Source organism: Ambystoma mexicanum, chromosome 5p (genome assembly GCF_040938575.1).
Source record: "Ambystoma mexicanum isolate Mex_15411 chromosome 5p, UKY_AmexF1_1, whole genome shotgun sequence".
Lineage (NCBI taxonomy): Eukaryota > Metazoa > Chordata > Amphibia > Caudata > Ambystomatidae > Ambystoma > Ambystoma mexicanum.
The window spans coordinates 1157664874-1157688772 of NC_090930.1; the positions used below are offsets into that span (position 1 = coordinate 1157664874).

The 23899-nt window shown below is 47.6% G+C and overlaps 1 protein-coding gene across 1 annotated transcript in view; it reads left to right on the top strand.

Moving 5' to 3' along the window:
* The window catches only part of CARMIL1 (capping protein regulator and myosin 1 linker 1), a 1545633-nt gene that overhangs the window by 518195 nt on the left and 1003539 nt on the right, over positions 1–23899 (top strand). The window contains exon 4 of the mRNA XM_069613644.1: positions 5119–5178. Coding sequence (XP_069469745.1) covers positions 5119–5178 — 60 coding nt within the window. The remainder of the gene's footprint in view (positions 1–5118; positions 5179–23899) is intronic.

The following is a 23899-nucleotide window of genomic DNA, read 5'->3' on the forward strand; positions in this document are numbered from 1 at the left end:
ACGCACACCATGAAGTTCTAATTCTGAAGTTTACCTTCTGTCTCATCCTTGCTTAGTTTATTACACAAGCAACTTAAATCTCCCCCTGTCACCGACCCGTGATTCTCAGTAGCATAGGTGCATAATTATGATCCTGCGCCTGCTGCTCGGTAAAGCTGTGAATAATGGGTGTCGCTATTACCCACCACGCATGCGTTCACCTTTTAATCAAAAAAAAAAGATTGGAACCAGCAAGGTAGACCCAGGGCTCTCCAGATTGCACGTTAGCTCACTTACTTTCTTAATACATAGGAGTAATATGAGCACACCTGCTTATGGTGGGGGGGAGACATGCACTAGGCAAATTATTTTGAGTATTACAGAATATTACAATTCTGTCGGGGAGGGAGTATTGGAACAGGAGAGTGGCGTCCTACCACAGAAGTTTGTTACTTTATACATACACGTTTTCTGCAAAGATTTCAACATTTAACATGCTTAGTATCAGTGGAGCTGTATGATTTAGCTCACTTGTATCAATTGAGAAGGGAGCAAAAAACACATGTAGAGTGAGTTTTAGCTTATTTATTTAGCCAAAATCAAAGGGGTGCGGATTTGATTCTGCATAGTATTATTTTAGTTTTTTAACAGGGCCTGCATGTTATTTGGCAGACGTATTAGCAAGACAAGAAAAAGCAAAAGAACAAAACACAAGTATGTTCAAATCACTCGTAGAGGAATATTAACATGACAATATACATACACAAATGCAAAACAGTTATTAAGCAGTGAATGCTTCTGGGGTTGACCTCTATGTAGAACACATTTAAATACTTTAAATGTTTTATAGAGCAACCACCACGTAATATCATAACAATAATGAGTGAACTGTAAAAAATGGGTTCAAAAAGTCGTCACTAGTACATCCTTGATGTTTTCGAGGTGCACTACGTGTTGGGAGGTAACCTAGTCTTTGGTCTACGTCTGGATGTAGATCAAGTGATGGTGCAGGACAGGGGTGGCATGCCCATGTTTTGGAATGTCCCGTGACGTTTCGGCAAAAAAGCCTTCTTTGTGGGCCTGGACCGGGTCTCCCTGGACAGGAAAAGGTAAGGTGTGTCTTCCGGTGGCGGAGAGGCATAGGAGCCTGACGTCTTGTTGCTAAAGGACGTGGCATCAGTTAATACACATGGCTTGTGGAGGGCTGATCCGCTGAAAGTGCTCAAATAGAAGTTCTGAGCTGGGCAGGTGCCAGGAAACAAATGCCTGCACTGATTAGTAGGTAATGAAAATGCCCCGCTGGAAAAGGTGCAGCATGCCCAATCTTAATGGTAGTTTCAAAAGGATAGCAGTTCCCGGATCTATGGTTTTCGTGTGGGTGCGCGAAATAAACTCACCATCGTGGCGGCTGTAGATGAGATGCAGCTCGCTCAACGTCAGGAAAAGTGCTGTGTCGGGGAGGGAGGGAGAAGACCTGGCATCTGAAAATGTCTGGTACAGAGAGATGAAGAAGGTGGGGCAAGGGAGCACCAGTGGCACACGCTATGTATGCTCACTCATCCCACACCTTGCAGGAGCACCGCAACAATACTTGCCACAAGAAGTGACAATAGAGGAAGGAGGATATCTGATGCATATGTCCTTGTGCAAAACCAGGGGGACTTTGCAGGGGCACAGAGTAGAAGTAAAATGGATAGATGTGGGGGAGGAGGTGTACGAACATAACTATATACAGCTGGAAAGCATGGCCCAGGGAGAAAAAACCAAGCACATGATACTGGAGTATAAAACTAAGGGGGCACAAAAAGGAAAACGGGTGCGCGCGACCCATAAAAAGATATTCTGTAAGACTTCCACTCCAGGCCCTTGATCTTAATCCAGGGTTCGGTGCTGTACAATGGAAAGTGGGAAAGAGGGATGGCACAGTGCTATGCAAAACAGCTGGTGCTATTCGAACAGAATGTGGTGAAGAAAATAGATGCAGCATGTAGGAAGATATGGAATCATAATGTACATGCTTTTACCTGGATAGATGAAAACCATCACCCAGTTTACATTAAACTACTTACACTGTATTCGTTGTGTTTCAGAGCAAATGGGACATTGGTGCTGGGGATGAACACTGGCTGCAAAAGGACGATGAGCATTGCAGTGTTGCAGAAAGGGACAGTGGCAGTGATGGACCTGTGGTGGGCGTGTGGAACAAGAGGTTACGCCCAGCTACCACCAGACTGGAAAGGTGTGTGTGCACTGGTGACCCTCCATAGCCCTGCTTTGGTTGTGTCTCATGCAGATTTGAGGCCATTTAACAAACTTTCAACACAAAAAGAAAAAGGGCCAACAGAGACACAAGGAGAGTAACCAAAGATAACGAGGCGGAAGAGGTTGAGTCATTTTCTATAGGCATAATCCACTCAAAGCTTAGAGGACATTCTCTCCCCCCCCCCCCCATCTGAAACTGTTAAACAAAGCATCCGTGTTCTTCACCTCTTTCCTGCTTCCTGGAGTACAAACAACAGCTAACGCAAAAGGGCTCCAAATTACGCATTTATGAGCTGCTTCAATTTGCTAATGCAACCGAAAAAGGACTGCATGTGGTTCGAGAAGAGCTCCGGGCATTGCGTTTGATGGCTTTCCAGAACCGCTATATTTTGGACCTCATGACTGCAATGGCAGGTGGCGTGTGCCACACAATTGGCAGCACATACTGCACGGCAACACCCAACAGTGATGCGGCTAATGGAACACTTACAGAAGCTGTTGGAGAGATTAGAACAATGCTCAAGAAGATAATAAAAAAACACAAGATGTGAACTCTAGCACCTGGTTGGATGCATTATCCGCTTGGGTCCCAGACTGGCTGGCGACAATGTTCAAGATAACTGTCCCTTTGCTTGTCGCGATCCTCATCGCCATTTGCATCGGCCGGTGTATCATTGGCTACTGCAACTGCCACCAGCGTAAAGCGCACTATATAATGTCAATGAATAAAATCGAGCTTGATAACATATTAGGTGAGGAGCCGCCCAGTGTAAATGAGAGTGAGGATGATGTGGAAATAATATTTACAGCACCCCCTAATGACTTAGAAAACTACAAAGCTTTGTGGGGCGAATGCTCACCTGGTGGGACAAAAATACTTGTTTTCGGAAAATACCTAGAAGGGTATGAAGAAGAAGGGGACATAAGCAGTGTCACGTGTGTGGGTGAGCAAGGAGAAGGGGGAAGATATGAAAGGTAAAGAAAGATCGATCGAAGGGGGGAATATACTAGATGTACTAAAAGTGCTAATTCAGTGCCAGATAGAGGGCTGCACCTACCCCCTTCGAGAGTAAAGAAGGTGGTGACGGGGGACCTGCTATGGGGGAGCACAAAGGGTACACAAAGCTACAAACACCCTGCAAAAAAAACTCATTGAGAAGGGCAAGGGTAGAGATGCATCACGTGTACAGTCAGCCCAAGGGATTTTTATATAATTAGCACAAGATTGGGAAAAAACAATATCTTTGGCAAAAACATTTGGTGGGGAAACCCAGAGGGTGGGCCCAACCCAAGAAAACCTGATGTGACACAAATGACCAGCACTCCAGGGGCCATGGAAAGGGGAGACGGACAAATCAGCATTCCTGGAAGAACCAATCAGATGGTAGGTCACTCTGCTCCGGGGAGGTGACCAGCCTTCAGAATAGCCACCACAGGGCTTGCAAATGTCATCATCTAGCGCGTGTCATGTGAATGTCTCCTCTCCCATTAGAAGCAGGATGTCTCGTGTCCCATTCTCAATGGTGCTGACCAAAGGCAGTGTATTAAAGTTCCGGCGTTCAGCACAAATGTTATTTTACTAATTGCTAATTGTTCTTGGTGTGCTTAGACTCTATGTGGCGCCAAATGGGCAGGTGATGTGTTGGGATATTGTTAAAACTGTTGGCTCCAATCGAATTTAACATATATGTTTAACACTAAGGATATGACGTACTCTAGCCAATAACATTTCTGGTAATTCTCGAAAATGTGAACCTACCAAATTGCAAGTGTTTCAATGAGTTCCAATCAGGGTATGTTATGGTATAAAGAAAATGTCTGTACAGGATTCAGATGTCGGCTCTCCTCACTCTGATCAATTCCACTTTTCTGTTTGATTTGTGCTTGCCCAGCTTTAATAAACAGTGTTGCTTCTTGCCCGGTGTGTTATCCTTTTTCAAGTACGTTTTTTTATGGTGAGATCGGTGGACCCTCTGAGTACACCTATATCACTCTGATCGACAATATATCCTGTATTTCAACTTTACAGTAAATCTTCAAAAGCAAAGAACAAACCGAGACCAACTACGATGGTCATATCCCAGCACAATTGAAAATAAGAAGGCTATTTTATGCTGCTTGGGGATATTTCCTGTTTTTGTGGTAATCACAAGCTACGGGTTAATTTTACACAAGTGTTAGTTAGGACTTTTTTCATGATGGTACAGTTCAATTCTAAGAGTTAACTGAGAGCATATCACAGTTGAAATGACAGTATAATGACGCCCTTCATGTTCCTACATAACATGGGTTACGTTCACATTTCTGTGAGAGCAGAGTCATTGTTATTTTTGGGTTATTTTGTGTCAATCTTGTTGCATTTGAGGAGATATTCTATGCGTCTGATAGACTCCTTTTCACTAATCAAATGTACCAAAAGTGATTAAAATACATCATTTAAATAGAACTCCACGCCAGTCTCCCATTGCAATTGCTTTTTCTCAAATGGAGTATTTTTTGACAGGAAAAAAGCAGCCAGTATTGCTACAAATAAAGCACGGTTTTGGACCTTTTGCTAAACGTTGTTAGGGGAGTAGCCTTAAGCACCCTACCCATTTGTTTCTTTAAACTCGATTCCATAATTTCCTGGTAAGATTGTTTTACAGTATGAGAAAATTCTCTCGGGCATACTCAACCAGCTCCATAAACATACCTCTGAGAATAATTATTTAGATTTGCTCTTTAATTTCAAAGTTGGTGGAAATTAAACATGTTTTATGAAAAAATGGACATGTTTCAAAAAGAATGGAACAGTTTAATTGCGAATCAATGATTACCCATGTAGAACATACTTTTTACCTGCTTGCCATTTTCTTAGTTTTTCTGTATTTTTTACAGCTCGAGATGACCTTCAGCTATTTGGAAATCCAAGGAGTAACCTGCAGCAAACCAGGTCAAGTAAGTAAAAATGCCAGAAAAGCATGCCATTTAATTATGTTTCATACTGAAGAGCTATCCACCTCTGCTGGTCACTAAATAATATCTAAGAGCGGAAACATTTTAAATGATATTTTACAGATCGACAGCTGGGTACATCTGCGGTAGCGTTGTCATTATTTCTACCAAAGACATCGTCAATGCGCTACACCTCATAATTTGGATGTGGGGTGCAAATAAGATGAGCTCATATCTTGTCAGTCTAGCTGAGGTGAGGTGTTGCGTCTGCGTCCTATTTAATAGAACGTCTATAGCATGTGGCACCATCAGAATTAAAGTGTGCCCCAGTACCATTCCTTCCATTTGTTTCACTGACGCAGCAGCCGTTGCGACGGATCGCAAACATTGTGGTAGTGCGCGCGCTACAGGATCCAGCGTGCAAGAAAAATAGCCGCACGGCCTATTTCTTCCACCTTGTTCCAGTGTCAGAACCGCCAATGCACATCCTTCACTCTCACTCACAAATAGTCTGAAGATCTTTTTATAGTTAGGAGTGCCTAAAACTGGCGCAGCACACAATGCAGCTTTCAATTGCTCAAACGCTTTCTGACATTCCTCATTCCACTGTAAAGGCATCTCTGCATCCTTCTTAGTCAACTTTATCATCGGCTTCACAATCAACGCAAAATTACTGATCCACTGCCGACAATAAGAGGCCATGCCTATTACAGCTCTCGCTCCTTTTTGAGTTTTTGGAATAGGCATACTAGAAATACTTTCTATGCGTTCTGGTGTTAATCTTCTCCCCTCTTTCGAAAGTAGGAATCCCAAATAAGACACCTCCTTTTGATTATACTGGAATTTCTTCAAACTTGCCTTATGACCATGGGTTGCTAAATGTGTCAAGAGTAATACAGTACTTTCGTTGCAGATCTCTTTCGTGTCAGCAGCTAATAACAAGTCATCTATGTACGCAACCTTCGGGTACTTCTAGCATGACTAGCTGTTCTTTTAGCGCTCTGCTGTAAATGCTCGTGTTTTCTGTATATCCTTGTGGAATACATGTGAATGTGAATGATCGACCTCCTAAAGTGAACGCGAACAGATATCTACTGCTTTTATCCACTGGGATGTTAAAGAATGCGTTCTTCAAATCAGTTACACTAAAGTATTCTGCAGTGGCCGGTATCATTGTCAGTATTGTTGTGACATCTGGGACCAAAGGGAATTGTGGGTCTACCACTTTGTTTAATGCGCGCAGATCAATTATGAAACGATAGGGTACTTCATTGCCTCCTTTCTTGGAAACTGGAAGAATCGGGCTGTTGCACGTGTTTCCTGCAATTTCCTCAACCACCCCCAATCTCACCAGGTCAGTAACAATGCTTTTCAATCCCTTCTCACCTTCAACAGAAATCTTATACTGGGGAATTCGTGGTAGTGTTACACCTTCTTTCAAAGTTATTTTTGCTGGCTCTATTTTCAAGCATCCTACATCGTTATCATGCATTGCCCACAGACAGGTTGGTACTCTACTTAGCTCTTCTGGCAACTCTTCTGACATAAATTCCGTCACCGGTGCATCGTGGGGCCACATCGTGAGGAACACCCCGTCTGCCATACAATGTATGACTGCCCGCAATTTTCTCAACAAATTTAATCCTAGCAAGTTCTCTCCACAATTTTCTGTCAAAAGAAATGGACACTGTTCCGTAAATGGTCCTATTGTAATTGGGACAGCTTCGGACATGGGGTTAATTACTGGTGTACCTGCGAACCCTACAGAAACATTCTTTTGTCCCGACAGTGGTATCTCCGGAACCAAGTGGTGGTCTATCGAGCACTTCTGTGCCCCTGTCTCTACAAGGAAACGGTGCTCTTTATTCCCGACTCTCATTTCTACGTAGGGTCCTCTCTGATTCACGGGAATAGACACTGGTTCCGACCCCTGTCGTGGGCTGTTCTATCGCGAGAATAACACATCGTCCGATGTGTAGTCACCGCTACTGCTATAATACGTGTTTGGTTGTGTATCAAAAATATTCCCATTTCCCCCTCGATGTCCTCCACTCTGATCATTTCTCTGTTGGCCCTGCCCGCCCTGATTTTGGTACGGAACACTTTGGTTCAATGTCTGGTTCTGTTGTGCTTGGTTTTGGCCATATGATTGGGTTTGAGTGCCTCCATTGGTATATCCCTGCTGCTGCTGCATGTTACATCTGCTTGGGCCATTCGACCCCTGATGTAGTCTATGAGGCCTTCTCTGACCAAACCCACCTCTATTCTGTAGGTGCGGGTGTTGCGCTCGCCAGTGTCCTTCCTCCTTACAGTACGCACATTGATTTAATCCCAATGACACCCCGTGCATATTATTCAGATTTCCCCGGCCTTGTGCATTACCTCTACCTCTATTGTATCCAATGACCTGCTGCAGCAACACCCTTGTTTTTAAATTTACTCTATCCTTCACCTCTCTTTCTTTCGCCACATTTACCCTATTCTCTTAGTATTGGGCTATGTGTAATATCTCACTCACCGGTTTTGCTGCCCAGGAACTTTCCGACGTCATTAACATATCTTGAATTGGCGATATTAGTCCCCTCACATATTTGTCAACAAACAGCCTTTTCCCCGACTCTGTGCTCACATCCTGCCCACTGAAGTCTGTGAATACTCCTTCAGATCTATTGAAATAATCTGTTACTGGTTCATCCTTGCCCTGTACACATGTAGTTAATTTGTCCCACTGAATCCTTTTTTCTGGAATTATTTCCCTCAATCTCTGCATTATCCGTAGATCTGCCATGCGGGTTCCCGGATTTTCCCCTACAATGAGGCCAATGCTGCCGTCTCATTTCCTTCTATGTACATTTCTGCCTCTTGCCGTAATTCAATCTTTCTCTCTTTGCTGATCGCGCTTCGAGTTACCCGTCCAAATCCTGTTCCTTCAGCCCCGCCTCTCGCCTCCCTAGTCTCAATCTCGACTTCGGGAGGGACGGATGGTGCTGAATCTGTCTCTAGAGCGGGAGGTGCGGATGGGACAAGTGACACAGGTGGTAACTGTGAAGGGCCTTGCTGGGTGCTGGGAAATTGTGTGTCCGCGGTCTGCGCTTGTGGGAGTGCTTGTGCTGTGGACGGGGCTTGGGTTAACGCTTGCGTGAGGGGAAGTGCTCTGGCTGCAGGAGGGGGTATGAGAGCTATTGGTTGGGCCCGCGCAGTCACTACTGGCGTGTTTGGTTTCGATTCTGGTTTTGGGCCTCGACCCGTGTTAGTTAACAACTGTTCCAATAATTCATCTGCTAAGTGTAGTTCCCGCTGCGGGTATATTCTGTCTATGTTCATCTGGTCCCGTCTCCTTCCCGTCTTAGACTCTCAGTCCACTCCTCCTCTTCCTTCTCTTCTGCTATCTCAAGCTTCGTTTTATGCCTATGCGCATGCTTCTCTCTACTCCTTAATCGGAGCATCGCTTCCCTCCTCCAATTTTTGACGGTCTCAAAAGCTGCAGGTCGCGCTTTCTTTCTAATCAACACCCTCTCTACGTTATCTATCCTCCCCATCTCAAAACTACCATTAATCGGCCACTGATGGTCGGGTTGCTTTCTAGTTTGCCTATGCCAAATTTCACAAAATATTATCGCACCCACACCATATTTCGCATACATATCATAAGCCGGCGTTCCCCCAGGCGGTGCACTTTGGCCATATTCCAAGGACTGTCTACCGCAGCAGAAAAGCCCCGCTAAAGTGGACAGTACTCCAGGCATGTTTCTTTAACCTTCCCCTTTGGTTAGCCAACTTTACCTGGACGTTTGAGTTTGCAAAATCAACACTCTACCAAAAAACAGGGTTCTCTTTGAATCGGGGAATGACTCACCTGATAAAACAAGTCGCCTGTTATAACGCACCCTCTCCCCACGTCGTGTCTGCGCTTCTCTGGCTTCTGCCTCGTCTTGGGACCCTCGCCTCCTTTGCCCTCTGGCCCGGTACGTCGATCAGGGATCAGGTGTGTGCAGATCTGCGGAAGGAATCTCTCCTCTCTTCTACAGGGCGCCCCGTACACTTCTTGATCCCGGCTCGACCGTCCCGACCTCGCCGTTCTTCCGCCTTTACTCCGTTACAACGTATGCGATGGGGCAAGTGGGGGAGGGTCCCTATTCGGGCGCCATCTTGAAAGGGGCCCCTAGGGGTCCCTCGTGCTATGAAAACAAGGCAATGACCATACACGAAAAGATGCGCCAAACATGAGGTTTCTAATTCCCAATGCTAGGGTTTATTGCAAGCAAAAGAAAAGATCAATTGGCCAATTCTGATCTCACGCCCCGCGACGTGAGTTTCCTAGACCTCGAGGGACGCAAGAGAGCGAATTACGTACATCAGTTACATATATACAAAATGCATATCATACAATCAGCAAAGTCATGTTCAACACCCCTCTGTATTAAGTTCCTTTGAACTCGGGATGACGATGGACATATCCGACGAGTATGACGATCATAATGCTTTCGATGTCTATTCTAGTAACAATGTGCAATTTAGAAAGTGTGGAGGGATCTTTTAGAACACAGTGGTTCTGTTCTTGGAAGCAATCTTTACACGTGGGAAGAGCCACATTCCAAGCTTTGCTATCTATGAGGTATTATTCGTGTCCTGGGAGCCGACACGTTCTAAGGGGTTTTGCGAAGGGGGGCCGTAAGAGAAGCATAATTCTAGCCTTTAACTGTATTATTCTAACATATTCTACCATCGTACGAGACTGGCTGGCAGCTGTGAAGTGATTAAATGCCCTGCAGCTTCCTCCCAAGGCTACAGAGAGGGAGCGTGAGCATTCCTTTCTGGGCTACTCATGAGGAGTTCAACAAACTCTTCAGTCCCCCGACCTTGTCCTTTCATATTCAGACAACAATGTTAACAGTTGAGCAGAGTAAGCAGAATCCGCAAGAATTGCAAGCTGCAAAGCAGTTTCTAGACAGAAAGCAATGAGCAATGGTTAACGAGCAAAATGGCGATTCTGCTACGTTTTAAAATGGCCGCTTGTTGGTCAAGCATAACAGTCTATATTTCTATAATTCGGTGCATAAAACGGTTGGCCCACGGCCATCAAGTTACGTCTATCATTCAAATGAAGGGTATTCATTTTTACAGATTGGCAGTTCGACTAGGGATGGTGAAAAAGAATGCTTTCTACTCATTGAACAGAAAATGTTATAGCCTGAAGAGTGGGAACAAGTGATGGAGGAAGATGATATGGTAATGAAAGTGAGGTTGGATATTTTAGTGAAAGGCGGTTTTCAGAGAGAAACTATAAGAAGTTCCCACCTAGAAGTATTTTGGGCATTTAAAGATGAATTACAAGTAGAAGGCCCTAATGTGCTGAGAGGAGATAAAGTGTGTCTTTGTGCAGGTTTTTGGTGGCTGGAGGGTGATTTGCAAGTGGAGAAAGTGGTTAGGAATTGTACAATGTGCCCGTTGAGTGAAAAGAGTTTAGTGGCTAGAGAAACCCCTTTGACACAAATGAAAGTGCCCCACATGCCGTGGGAAAGAGTAGGAATGGATATAATTAGGCCAGTGCATAGTTGTGGATTTCTGCACTACAGTGATATGTTAGAGGGTATGTTGTCGGAGTGGATGGAAGTTAAAATCACCAGAGGTGCCACCACTCAAGATGGTATACCATTTTTAGAGGAGATTTTTATCAGGAAAGGTTATCCAACTGAGATTTTGACAGATAACCGGGTACAATTTAAATCAAACGCAATAAGAAATGACTTGGTCAAGTCTGGAATATTACACAATTTAAGCTCTATATATCACCCACAAACCAAAGTGGTGGTTGAACGTTCAAGAGAGTTATAAAAGGTGAAATCAGATTGGAATGGGTGACTCAACAATGTGGATTGGAAAGAAAAACGTGTTGGATGAAGTAGTACCACACATGTTCTCACTATGCAGCACAACGGGTTTATCCTCTTTTGAGATGAGATGAGGAGAGGAGGGAAACCCAATAGTAAGATGGGCACCCCCGTGGCTTGTTAAAGCTGAGTGGGTGAAGTTAAAGATGGAAGGGTGTAAAGATAAAATTGAGAACAGACAAATGTACAAAAAGCTGAAATGTGATGAGAGGAAAGTTGTGAAAGACAAAATAGTAAAGATAGAGGAGTTTGTGAGGATAAAACTCCCCTCCGCATTGCAGGAAGGACCCACAAAGTGGTCTCAGCCACACAGAGTGGTATAGGTTATGTATGGTGCGGTTAGGACTGAGGCTGGAAGAGTGTGGATCTTTAATAGAGTTGGCGAGAAAGTAGTGAAAGGAGCCTATGGAGTAGCAGTAGAAGTATGTGAGCATGGAGGGAGAGTAGAGTCGAGAATGAATGATAGAAGACCGAGAAGGGATAGTGTTCACTTCAAGAAATATAAGAATTATATTGTGCATGGATGAAAGGGAGACGTGTAGCATCTTGGCAGTTGAACGTAGAATGAGAATGGAATGGATTGGAACGGAGAATGCTGGAAAGTCATTTGGAAGGAGTGCAGAGAGGAGGTGGAAGGATGGGGCGTATGGTCCTGATGAGGCATATTTCTGGTAACTTACCTTTGATAAAGAAGAAGTAAACTGTACTTTGGTGTCTCTGAAAATACTACAGGCTGCTATTGCCATTCAGCTTCAAACATTTAAATGTCACCCCTTTTTCTAGTTAGAGATTCTAGCTGCAGCCGAGCATCACGTTAAATTAATCCTGGCACATATGTTTAAACTAAAATGCAATATCAGCAAGGATGTCAGAGCCCCTCTCCTGGGAACGAACATATGTTAAAGGGAGGATTGCACAGGGGCAACGTGATCGCCTTGGAAGCAAGACGACACGGAGCAACAGAGGTTCGAACCCGGGTCCGCGCTTAGAAACCTCTGGGTTTAAGCGCGTTATAAATTACCTATTGTATCATATCAAATACCCCATTCTATCGAATTTATTTCCACTCCAGAGGGTCTATAACTAGGTTTTAGCTCACTGCACCCTTCACAGAGGACAAATATCAATTTTCATTTCAAATTTGTATATATAACATGGCGAAAAGGATCAGTCCTGGTGAATATTATTCAGTTTTGATTACAAACTAGGTCTGTTCCGAACTATCAAAATTCAATCTATGATGTAAATTAAAATGATAAAAAAGGCACACTTGAAAGACATCCGCATCCTGTTCGTGAAATTGTGCGTGTCTAAGAAAGGAATATAAAGGAAAAGCAGTTTATTATTTCATTGGTTTTAGGGAAAGCAAGTGCGCTGTTGGGGCTAATGTTTGTTATTTTCCTTTAATGTTTCTTAACTCTCGTTTATATTTTTCACTGTCTCTAATTTTGATAATTGATAAAGTCGCCACTTGCAATCACTTTTGCCATCTAGGAGTGGTAGGCTACTATTTTTCCTGACAAGGTTTATTACAAATGGAGCAGCGATTTTCAACCTGATGAAGTGTTTCATATCGGAAAGCACCATAACTCGGTATGTTCAACAGTACATTGAACCGCGCAGCAATGAGCACTCATTCTGCTTTTTTAACACAAACTTTCTTAACCCCCCTATTCTTTTGAACCCACTGGGAAATACATAGTGGGTATGTTACTGATTAAATTGTTTTTTCATAGTCACGGTATTGAAAAACTATGTCTTGATTACCTCATAATTTTGAGGGCTGTGCTCTGCAATATTAACAGGATACAAAGGTCCAACCAGTGACTTCTTGCTGACTTATTTTGGATACGTGTTGGTTCTCTCTTTATATAAATGAGCTATATGAAACTCTAGTCTAGATTGACAAAGATGTACCCAAACTAAGGAATATCTTTTCCCCAGTATTGGCTTATGCCGATGACTCAGTATTATATGCTTGCACGGCACATGCTTTGCAAACTTTAATCACGTCATATACCATCTTTATAAACAATCTTGATCTACAAGTAACTGCAGGATAGTTTGTCAATTAGGCAACCGCTGAATCAAAGTCCTAACGATGCATAGCAACAATAACAGAATTCCTTGAGTCTGGGAGTGTGACTATATAGGCATATGTGTTTCCTCAAGATTATCAGGGGGATGTCACGTAAGTAAGCAAGTCAATAGGTTAAAGCAAGCACTGAGTGGGGATGCCCGATTTACAAAGATATGCAAGACTCAACCTCTGAACTTGATTATGAAAGCGTGTTATACCAAAGCCACAGTACTTTCCAAATACAGGGCCTCTTTGTGGGTTTTTCCGGATGTAGCAGACTTGCCCGTTGTGGAGTATAGCTTTATTAAGAAACTAGCAGTTCTATAGACAGACATGATAACACTCATCAATTGTTGAAAATCAATGATCCCGTAGGTTGCTGTTCTTAATCGTTCATTGCTTGATGTGCTTTGCACTCTGAAGTAAACTGCACTGAGAATGGGCGTGGGTGGCTGGCTGCCATACCCCGGAGCGGTTGTTGAGGGAGACGAGAGTTGGCGTGCTGCAACCAACAATCTGTGCACGCTCCCCATCTCTGTCCTCAGCCTGGTGCGGTGTGGTGCAGTGCCTTCCGGTGAAAATATCTTGGAAATGGTGAGTCCTAGGGCCTTGAAAGTTTTTTTCCTCGAGTTGAGACGCTTAAAGTGAGCTTTGTCTGGTCCTTCTATGATGTTTGGACCAATTTCATGCAACCATCTCGTGTGTGAAGGGGCTGAAATCTTAAGGGCTAGGTTGTCCATATGCCATCTAGCCAGTAATGTCCAGAGTGTCCCAACTGGTAACTATGCAAAATCTGGTGCAGACTGGTGGAACGGTGTGGAATTGTATAAGGAACAAACTTACAGATGTTCTGGTTTATATGTAAAGAGATTGCTTGGTTTGCCATTATTATTATTAGATTATTTATTGAGCACAGACCTAGCTTAGGGAAACAACAAAGCGCTGCACAGTCATAGGGGGAAGAATAAGGGTAACGAGCAGAGAAACAAGGGATTGGGGAATCTAACCGGAGAGTGAGGGCAATAGTCTGCAATAGATCTACAAGTAACCAGGGGTGGAAACAGTGGGGATCAGATTGCCCCGTCTCAGGTTAGGTGTGGAGTGGACGCTGTATGACGTAGGTGTTGGGGAAAAACCATTCTTTGAAGAGGAGGGTCTTGAGCTACTTTCTGAACTGTTGCAGTGAGGGGGCGAGTCAGCTGTTGATGGGGAGGAGGTTCCAGAGTCTTGGGTGTAGAAAGGAAAGGTCTGTCTTCTGGATTTTCCCTTCATGCACCGGCGGAGATCAAGTCTGTGGATGATGCCACAGGATTTAAAGATAATGCGAGCTTGCAGCAGGAGCCAGTGACGATCGATGAGGGACGGGGTAATGTGGTAGAATTTGCTGAGACCTTTAACGAGTCTTGCAGCAGCATGCAGGACACATTTCAGGGGAACCAGGGCATTTGCTGGAAGGCCTTCCAAAAGGGCATTGCCACCATACAGGTGGGAGTGGACCAAGTCTTGGACAGCAGATCTTAAGTTGTTTTCTTAGATGAAGGGTTTGATTTTACGCAGGAGAGGAAGTTGCTACCAAGCTGATTGTGTCTTACTTACTATGTGCTGTTTGAAGGAGAGGTATCTGTCGATGTCGAACCCAACGAACTTGGCGCAGGTGGCCAGCTGGTGTGTGAAGCCCTTGAGGTCTATTGCAGGGAGCCACGTCTGGATGGCTGGGTGTTCAGTGATGTTGGTCAGCAGTTGGAGTTCAGTCCAGTCTTGGAGCAGTTGAGCTTCAGGTAAACACTGGACATTCACAATGGATCACTGAGAGTCAGGCTTGCAGCCTGTGGATGTCTTCGATGGAGGATATCTTGAGGTATTGTTGGATGTGGATGTTGTATGGAGCAAGGAGGGTGCCAAGCTGTTCCATATAAAGATTAAAGATCATAGGGGAGAGGATGGATCCTTACGGGACTCCACAGGAGATGGGTAGAGTTGCTTATCTTGAGGAATCCATTTGTACACACTGGTGGTGATTAGCAAGGTATGATTTGAACCAGCTGCAGAAAGTCTTACTGAACCCCATGCAGCGATGTTGATTGTCAGTAAATGTCTGGTGGTCTACTGTGTCAAATGCTTCTGAGAGGTCAAGGAGAACCCGTAGGCAAGGATGGTCATCATCAAGGATTTTAGGGGCATCATCAATCACCTTGATGGTAGTCGTTTCTGTGCTGCATCTGGTTCTAAAGCCCATTTGATAAGACTGAAGAAGGTTGTGGGCTTTGATTTGTTGGAGGAGTTGCATGGCTACTGCTGTATCAAGGATCTTACCTAGGAAGGCAAGATGGGTGATGGGGCGGTAGTTACTGAGGTCGTCTGGGTTCAGTATTGGTTTCTTGAGAAGTAGTAGTATTTTGACGGTCTTGATGGTCAAGGAGAAGGTGCCTTGAGTTGAGCTGTTGTAGATTGTCAGTTAAGGGAGGAGTGCTTCAGTCAGAAGTATCTTGAGTACGAAGGCAGGGAGGATGTCGTCTGCATATGATGTGACCTGGAGGGATGCTAGAATGGCAGTAAAGCCTTCCATAGCGAGTGTCTTGAGAGTTGTCCAGGTAGCTTTGGGTTTGAGAGATGGGGTATGTAGTGTTCTGCCAGTTGTAGCATTGGTGTCTGTGTTGGCTGATCATGCTGATCTTATAGATGAAGAAAGAGTTGATGGCAGTGGCTTTCTCTATGCAGTGCGGTATCAGTGGGACAGGCAGAGGGTTGATGTTGTGCTTGATGGCTTTGGAAAAGGCTCTGCTTTAATTTTTGGCCTTGGCTATGGTGATCTGTCATCTTCGTATAGCACTGAGTTCCTTGAGCAGGATGAGGTCGGATGCGTTGCAGGATGTTCGCCAATGATTCTCTTGTTTTCTGGTGGTTCATTTGTTGAAGTTGAGTTCTTGAATGTACCAGAGTGCAGAAGGTTTAAGCTTGAAGATGTGTTGTTTCACGGGGGCATGGCAGTAAGTGTTGGTTGTGAAGGTGGTGTTGAGTTCATGGAGGAGCGATTCACAGTCCTGATTAGTCTGAGGTAAATCAGCCCATGTGAACTGGAGTTTGGTGAGGTCTTCTGTGAGAGCCTCCACTAGGAACTTCATGAATGATCGGAAGGCATGTTTACATAGTTTCTTATAGGTTAGCTTGACTGGTGTGGTGTGACTAATTTCAAAGGGGATTGCCAGGTGGCCTGACCAGTCAATTGGGATTGGAGAGCTCTGATGGAGGGATGGGCAGGCGATGGTTATAAGGTCAATGATATTACCCTTCCTGTGAGTTGGGGTCTTTTGTGTGTTGCGTGAGATTGAGAGTGTTGAGTAGGAAGTGGAGATCTTCTTTCTCCAGCATGGGGTCTGGCATGGATTCACATGCTCATGAATATTCCCCGTCATCAGGCTTGGAATCCTCGGTAAAGAAAAAAACCAGTATCAGTTTCGTTTCTGATCTGTCTTTCGTAGTAGTAACCAATCACTGGTCTCTGCGTCATTCTGACCACAGCCAATGACTGCCCTCTACCTAAGCCCCGCCTCTGGCAGCCATCTTCAGATTTTTACTGCACGTTCATGTGTTGGGATCCTCGTGCTATTGCTCTCGAGCGTTAGTGCTATTTTTTCACGTTTTTTCTCAAAAACTTTGTTTTTTTTCAGTCAAAAGAGCCTCAAGCTCCACCGACTCTCCATCCGATCAACGGGGACCCGTGTCGGATTCGTCCACGCCCCTCAAGGGTGAAGATTCGTCGAGCTATGCTTTTGGAGGACTCCAGAAGTTTCTCAGGCCCATCTCGGTCATGGCCCAGGAGAAGGGAAGCTCGACGCCCGGAAAGCTGTTCAGGGTCTGCCCTGGATGCCAGCTGCAGAATGTCTTTAAGGAAGACGAACACTCCTTTTGTCTTTACTGCCTACATGAGGACAAGACGCACGTGGAGAAGGACTGTGCGTTTTGCGGCAACATGTCGGAGCGGACCATGAAGGACCGCCATCAACGTCTCGCCAACTGGCTGGAAGGGAAGAGCCCGTCCGGCGAGAAGAAGAGGAAGAAATCCGAGCGGTCTTCTAAGACCTTTGAGGACGCCCCGGCGACGGTGGTCCAACATAAGGCCAAGCACCGCGAGTCCGCTGGCACCGGGAGCACCGAACGGTCGGGCTCTACGGGCGCCAGGCAGGGCGCACCCTCCCCGGCACCATCAACCACGAGCCAACGCTCTGGGTCGGGTAAGAGGAAGGCCGATCACCCGGCGAAGCTCCTGGAGAGGCCCAGGTCGAGCTCGAAGGCAGAGGGGGAGCGAGGCAGTGTCCCCCCCCTCAAGGAGAAGGCGGTGAGCGCACCTAAGGTGGTGAAAGCCTTAATCCATCCGGCCAAGGCCTCTATCGAGACATTCGCGGCGGCCCTGGCTCAGCCTGTGGAGGCTACACCAGTGGTGGCGACCTCGGGGCTCAGAGTCTCCCTGCCACCGCGGAGGGAGTCCTCTTTTATGCCCATCGACAGGACCCCTGTGAAACCTCCGACGGAGAAGAAAAAGGGGGGGCAGGAGGTCGTCGTGGATTCGGCCTCAACCTCTGAGGAAGAACTGATCGAGGTTTTAAGCCACGGCGTTGGCGTGGAAGAAGACCAGCCCGTCGGGAGGGATCCCGACGCAGGAGACGACGGCATTGTAGAGGGTACCGACGGGGCCCCTGACCGCCCGTCGGATTCCCCTCTGCCAGTGCCGCAAGACAACTCGGCGGCCATTTTGTTGGCTATACAGTCCTTATGCTCAGAGATAAGGACGAGACTGCCGTTACCAGTGGAGGAACCACTCCCGTCGGGGGACCCGGAACCAGGCCCTTCGGGCAGCCCCCCTCCTAAGAAAAGAAGGATTTACCCTCCACCTCCTTTTCAGCCGTCGCGCCCCGTTCAGCCCTCCTCCCCATCCACGACTCGAGGGGATGATACGGGGACTGACACGGCCGCGACGGGTACGGACGACGAGGTGCACGACGAGGATCTGCCGTTGTCTCCTCCCACCCGGGCTTCCCCGCCCGACGAGATTGGATCTTTTCACTCCATGATCGCCAGGGCATCCGAGCTCTTCCAGCTCTGCCCGGAGGAGAAGAAGGAAGGTTTCCTTTATCAGCGGCGCGAGGCCAAGAGGAAGACGGTCCTCGCGGTACCTCTACTGGACGATATTTGGGATGAGGGCCTAGCCCTCCTCAAGAACCCATCCACGACGCCGGCTAGAAGAGACCGGTACGAGAAGAAGTACCGGGTCCCGGATGCGGCCTCTGGGCACAGCCTACCCCGGACTCCGTCGTCTCCGCGGCGGCCAGGAAGAAAGCGGGGGGGGAGCGGCCTCCACGTCGACTTCCCCGCCGGACGGCGAGGGAAAGAAATTGGACACGATGGGGCGCAGGGTCATCTCATCTGCAGCGACGACGATTAAGGCGGCTAATGCCTTGGCTATCGTAGCCCGCTACGACAGGGAGCTGTAGTACAAACTGGCTCCCCTGCTGGACTTCCTACCGGATGACAAGAGGGCGGATGCCCTGGAGATCTTGCAGGAAGGTGAGGTGGCGTCGGACCACGCCATCACGATTGCGACGGACATCGCCGACACTGGATTTCGCCAGCTGGGCAACGGCGTGTGCCTTAGGCGGCATGGATGGATCAAGGCTACTGACTTCCGTCAAGACGTACAGACCAGAGTCCTGGACATGCCGTTCGATGGGAACAACCTGTTTGGGAAAACAGTGGACGATTCCCTTCAAGCCATTAAAGCGGACACGGAGACGGCCCGGGCGCTCGGGGTTCTCCAGCAACGGCGGCCGCCCTTTCGGAGCGGCAGAGGCAAGGGTGCCTGCAAAGGTTCCGGCGGCAGATTTTCCACCTACCGTCAAGCGGCCCGTTCGTCGTCTCAGGAAGCTTACAGGGGACGAGGCAAGTCAGGCGGACCCCGCCGTCGTCGCCAAGGTCAAGGCGGCAAAGCCTCGTCTAAGCAGGATTGAACCGGCCGTGGGGTCGGGCCCCCACTGAAGCACCCCATTGGGAGGCCGGCTGGCGAGCTTTGTCAGCGTGTGGGAGTCCATCTCCACCGACCGTTGGGTGCTGGACGCCCTAGCCCAGGGCCACGCGCTCGATTTTCAAAGAAGGTGCCCGCGCGTCCCCCCTGTGGCCAGGAAAGAGCTTCACGTCCCTCAGCTTCTCCGGGAGGTAAAGGCGATGCTCAGGAAGGGCGCCATCGAACTCGTCCCAAAGAGGCTTCGGGGCTCCGGAGTTTACTCAAGATACTTCCTCGTGAAGAAGAAGACGGGAGGATGGCGCCCCATCCTAGACCTACGACGGCTGAACAAGTTCATCAAGGCACAGAAGTTCCGGATGGTCACCCTCCAGCACGTCCTGGGGCAGCTGGAGGAGGGCGACTTCCTGTCGTCGTTGGATTTGGAGGATGCCTACTTCCATATTCCCATCCTAAAGGGGCACCGAAAATGTCTCAGGTTCGTGGTCCAAGGGCGTCACTATCAGTTCAGAGCCCTTCCCTTCGCTCTACGGTCGGCTCCCAGGGTATTCACCAAGTGCCTTGCACCAGTGGCGGCGCAGCTGCGCCGAGAGGGGATCCACGTCTACCCCTACCTGGACGACTGGCTCATCCGAGCCAAGACGAGGGAGCTCGCCGTGGAGCTCACAGCAAGGACCGTCCAACTTCTCACGGACCTGGGATTCTCCGTGAACTACGCCAAGTCCCACCTGGTACCCGCGCAAGACGCACTGTTTCTGGGAGCGAAGCTCGACACAGTGTCCCTTCTGGCCTCCCCGTCGGAGGAAAGGACCAGGGCCATCCTGGGCAAGGTACAGCGGATGTTGGTTGCCGACACGGCCAAGGTGAGGTCCATCAAGTCCCTCCTCGGAATGATGTCTTCTTGCATCTACCTCATTCCCATGTGCAGGCTCCGGATGCGCCCATTGCAGGAGTTCCTGGACGCGCGCTGGATCCAAACGACGGGCGACTTCGAGGAGAGGATCACACTCGACGAGAGTTTCCGACGAGCGATCCGGTGGTGGGGCACCCGCGCGCATCTGACGGCGGGCATGGACTTCCAGACCCCAGGCCACCAGGAGACAGTGACCACGGATGCCTCCCTGGAAGGGTGGGGAGCGCACACCGAAAATCTGCACGCGAGAGGCCTTTGGCTCCCGACGGAGAAGTCCCTCCATATCAACGTCCTGGAGCTCCGTGCAGTGTTTTGGGCCCTCAGATCCTTCCTTCCGTCCCTCAAGGGCAAGGTGGTGAGGATCTTCACCGACAACACCACCACCATGTTTTACATCAGGAAACAGGGCGGAACCAGGTCCCCAGCACTGTCCAAGGAGGCGCAGGACCTGTGGCATTGGGCCGTCGCCCAAAGGATGTTTCTGGTGCCGTTTCATCTGGCAGGGATAAAAAACACCATCGCCGACTCACTCAGCAGGGAGCTGCGCTCGTGCCACGAGTGGGAACTACGGCAGGATTTAGTGGATCGCCTCTTCCGACGGTGGGGCACGCCCCAGATCGACCTGTTCGCGACGGCGACGAACTCCAAGTGCCAGAGGTTCGCCAGCAGGTTTCCCCAGCCGAGGAGCATGGGCGATGCTTTCTCGTTCCCCTGGGAAGGCCTGTTCCTATACGCGTTCCCTCCACTGCCACTGCTGATCCGGCTCATTAACAGCTCAAGAGGTCACGGTGCAGGATGATCCTCGTCGCACCAGCGTGGCCGAGGCAGATATGGTTCCCGGACCTTCTGGACTTGTCAGCGTCCCCGTCAATCAAGCTGCCAGTGGAAGCGGATCTGCTCTCCAGGGAAGGAGGCGCCATCCTCCACCACGACCCGAAGTCGCTGAACTTGCAGGCCTGGCTCCTGCAGCGCTAGAGTTTGGAGGATACGACATACCGGCTGACTGCAGAGAGGTTCTTGCAAAGGCCAGGGCGTCCTCGACTCTTAAATGCTACGGACACAAATGGAAGAGGTTCTCTGTCTGGTGCCACGCACAGAAGATTAACCCTCTAAGGATTACGGCTCCCCAAGTACTGCCGTACCTGTTGACGCTGGCCAAGGCTGGACTGGCACAAGATTCATCTTGCTGCAATCTCCCGATAAACCAGAACCACGGGGCGGACGTCCTTGTGGTCTGATCGTCTGGTGACAGAGTTCATGAAGGGACTGTTCAGATCGTTCCCACCGGTGAAGGCTCCGGCCCCGGCGTGGGAGCTCAACGTGGTGCTGACCAAGCTCATGGGACCTCCGTTCGAGCCTCTGCACTCGGCCCCGTTGAAGTTCCTGTCGTGGCAAACAGCGTTTCTTGTGGCCATCACCTCCGCACGACGAGTGGGAGAGATCCAGGCCCTATCTTGCAAGCCACCATACTTGACTTTTCACGACACGAGGGTGGTGCTCAGGACGCACCCCTCCTTCATGCCCAAGGTGCCGTCGGACTTCCACCTCAACGAACCCTTGGTGTTGCCTGTGTTTTTCCCGTCACCTTTGTCGCCGGCCGAGAGGACTTTGCACTCGCTGGATGTAGCTAGAGCGCTGAAGTTCTACGTGGACCGCACAAAGAGTTTTTGGAAGACATCACAGCTGTTTGTGAACTTTGAACCTGTGAACCAAGGGAAGGCCCTCTCGAAGGCTTCCATTTCCAGATGGCTCTCCGGCTGCATCATGTGCTGACATCGGTTGGCAAACCGACCGTTGCCCGGCCGTCCGAGAGCGCATTTGACCAGCGCGATCGCTGCTACCACGGCGTTCCTATCTGGTGTGCCCCTGCTGGACATATGCAGTGCTGCTACATGGAGGTCGACGCACACCTTCACGAGATTCTACTGCGTCGACCGGGATTCCAGGGAGGATTCCAGAGAGGAGTCCAGAGTCAGCCAGGCAGTGCTGCGCAACGTGTTCGCCTGAAGGTGGGCCTGGTGAGGAGGTAAGAGATGCTTAATGTTGAGTTGATGAAATGCTTAATGTTGAGCCTTGCCACCTCCCGTGGTTGTGCATGTGTGTACTGCTATGTATTCTTGTATTCATGAGCATGTGAATCCATGCCAGACCCCATGCTGGAGAAGGAACAAGTTACTTACCTGTAACTGTTGTTCTCCAGCATGGGTCTAGCATGGATTCACATGCAAACCCTTCCTCCTACCCCTCTGTGGCTCTTCACTTGGTCCTACTGCCACTTTACGTGCTACCAAATCTGAGGATGGCTGCCAGAGGAGGGGCTTAGGTAGAGGGCAGTCATTGGCTGGGGGCAGTATGATCCAGAGACCAGTGACTGGTTATTAGGAGAAAGAGAGTTCAGAAACGAAACTGATTTTTTCTTTACCAAGGATTCCCAGCCTGACGGGGACTATTCATGAGCATGTGAATCCATGCCAGACCCATGCTGGAGCACAACAGTTACAGGTAAGTAACTTGTTCCTTTTCGCCTATTGATCCGATGTAGATGGAATTTGCTTCCAACGCGAGAATTATTAGTTTGTTTTGATGATCACTGTCCACTTGTCGTTTCTGCAATCATCCTCTCGGTGTTGAAACCCTAGAACATCTGATTATACGTTGCCTGGAGTCGAATGGAAAACGAGAAATATATTTTAGGAACTATATGACATTCATGAAAACTAATGATGGACATCCTTTTTGACATTTGAGTTTAGCAGGTCGGGTTACCTCTATTGTGTTAGCAGTTGTGGGGCTTTTAATTTCATTGAAGCTTGAATTCATTTTGAGTCATCTTGTATTTTTCATTATACAATTTTAAAAGTGTATTAACTGAGGATTGTATAGTGTTAATGAAATTATTGTATGTTAATGTAATGATTTTATATGATAAATGTTGATTTTTCATTAATTTTAATAAAGAAAAGAATGTCAAAGGTTTGAAAATAACCAAATGTCAGTAAAAAAAATTAGATTCTGCATAAAATTTCTATAGCTGACAAACAGACATACACTTTCAAAAATATATATTAGATTTATGCAGCTCTCAATGCAAGGTAACAGCTTCAGAGTACATTGTAAAGGGGTGGAAAGGGAAGCCGTGAAAGCAGCAGGAGCTACAGGTTTAATCACAAGCTAGAACTCTGAGAATTTAGGGACCAGAGGCCGAGTTAAGCATATTTATTTGTTCTCGTGTACTTTGGGATTTCAGGACGCTAAGTACAAAGCAGAGAGTGAGGCAATCTATTTGCACCTGTTCATACAACTAGCAAATTGCCTGCTGCCAGCACTGTTCACAAACTGCTCACATTTATCCGTAACTTCTATACGTTGTTGGACTTTATCCTGTACCTCGTTTGGCCTTGGTTTATGACCCTGGAAGAAGCAGCAACAATTAGAAATCAGGAGGGCAATTAAATGCACCACAACTTAAGCTATACTAAAAGTTATTCAAACTCCGGTGCAAATGTCCTCACATGGCCACCATAACCTTTGACGGGATGAAAAGTCAGTTATTAAACATGCATCAAAAACAAGTTAGCTTAAGGCCACTGTCGATCAGGTCTTTGACTTGTATCGCATTGTTTACAAGGTTTCAACCTTGAAGAAAATGCGCAGCTTTTTGCAGCATTCCTAGACTTTTCTTCAGCTTTCAACTTGGTCAACAGGGCTAGACTCTGGTCTAAACATGCTCAGTTGGGCATGGAAACGTCACTACTAAACATCATTGGAGGGCTGCAAGATAATACCTCATGACAAGTTTGGTTTGGCCATTCATGGAAGATCTCAAC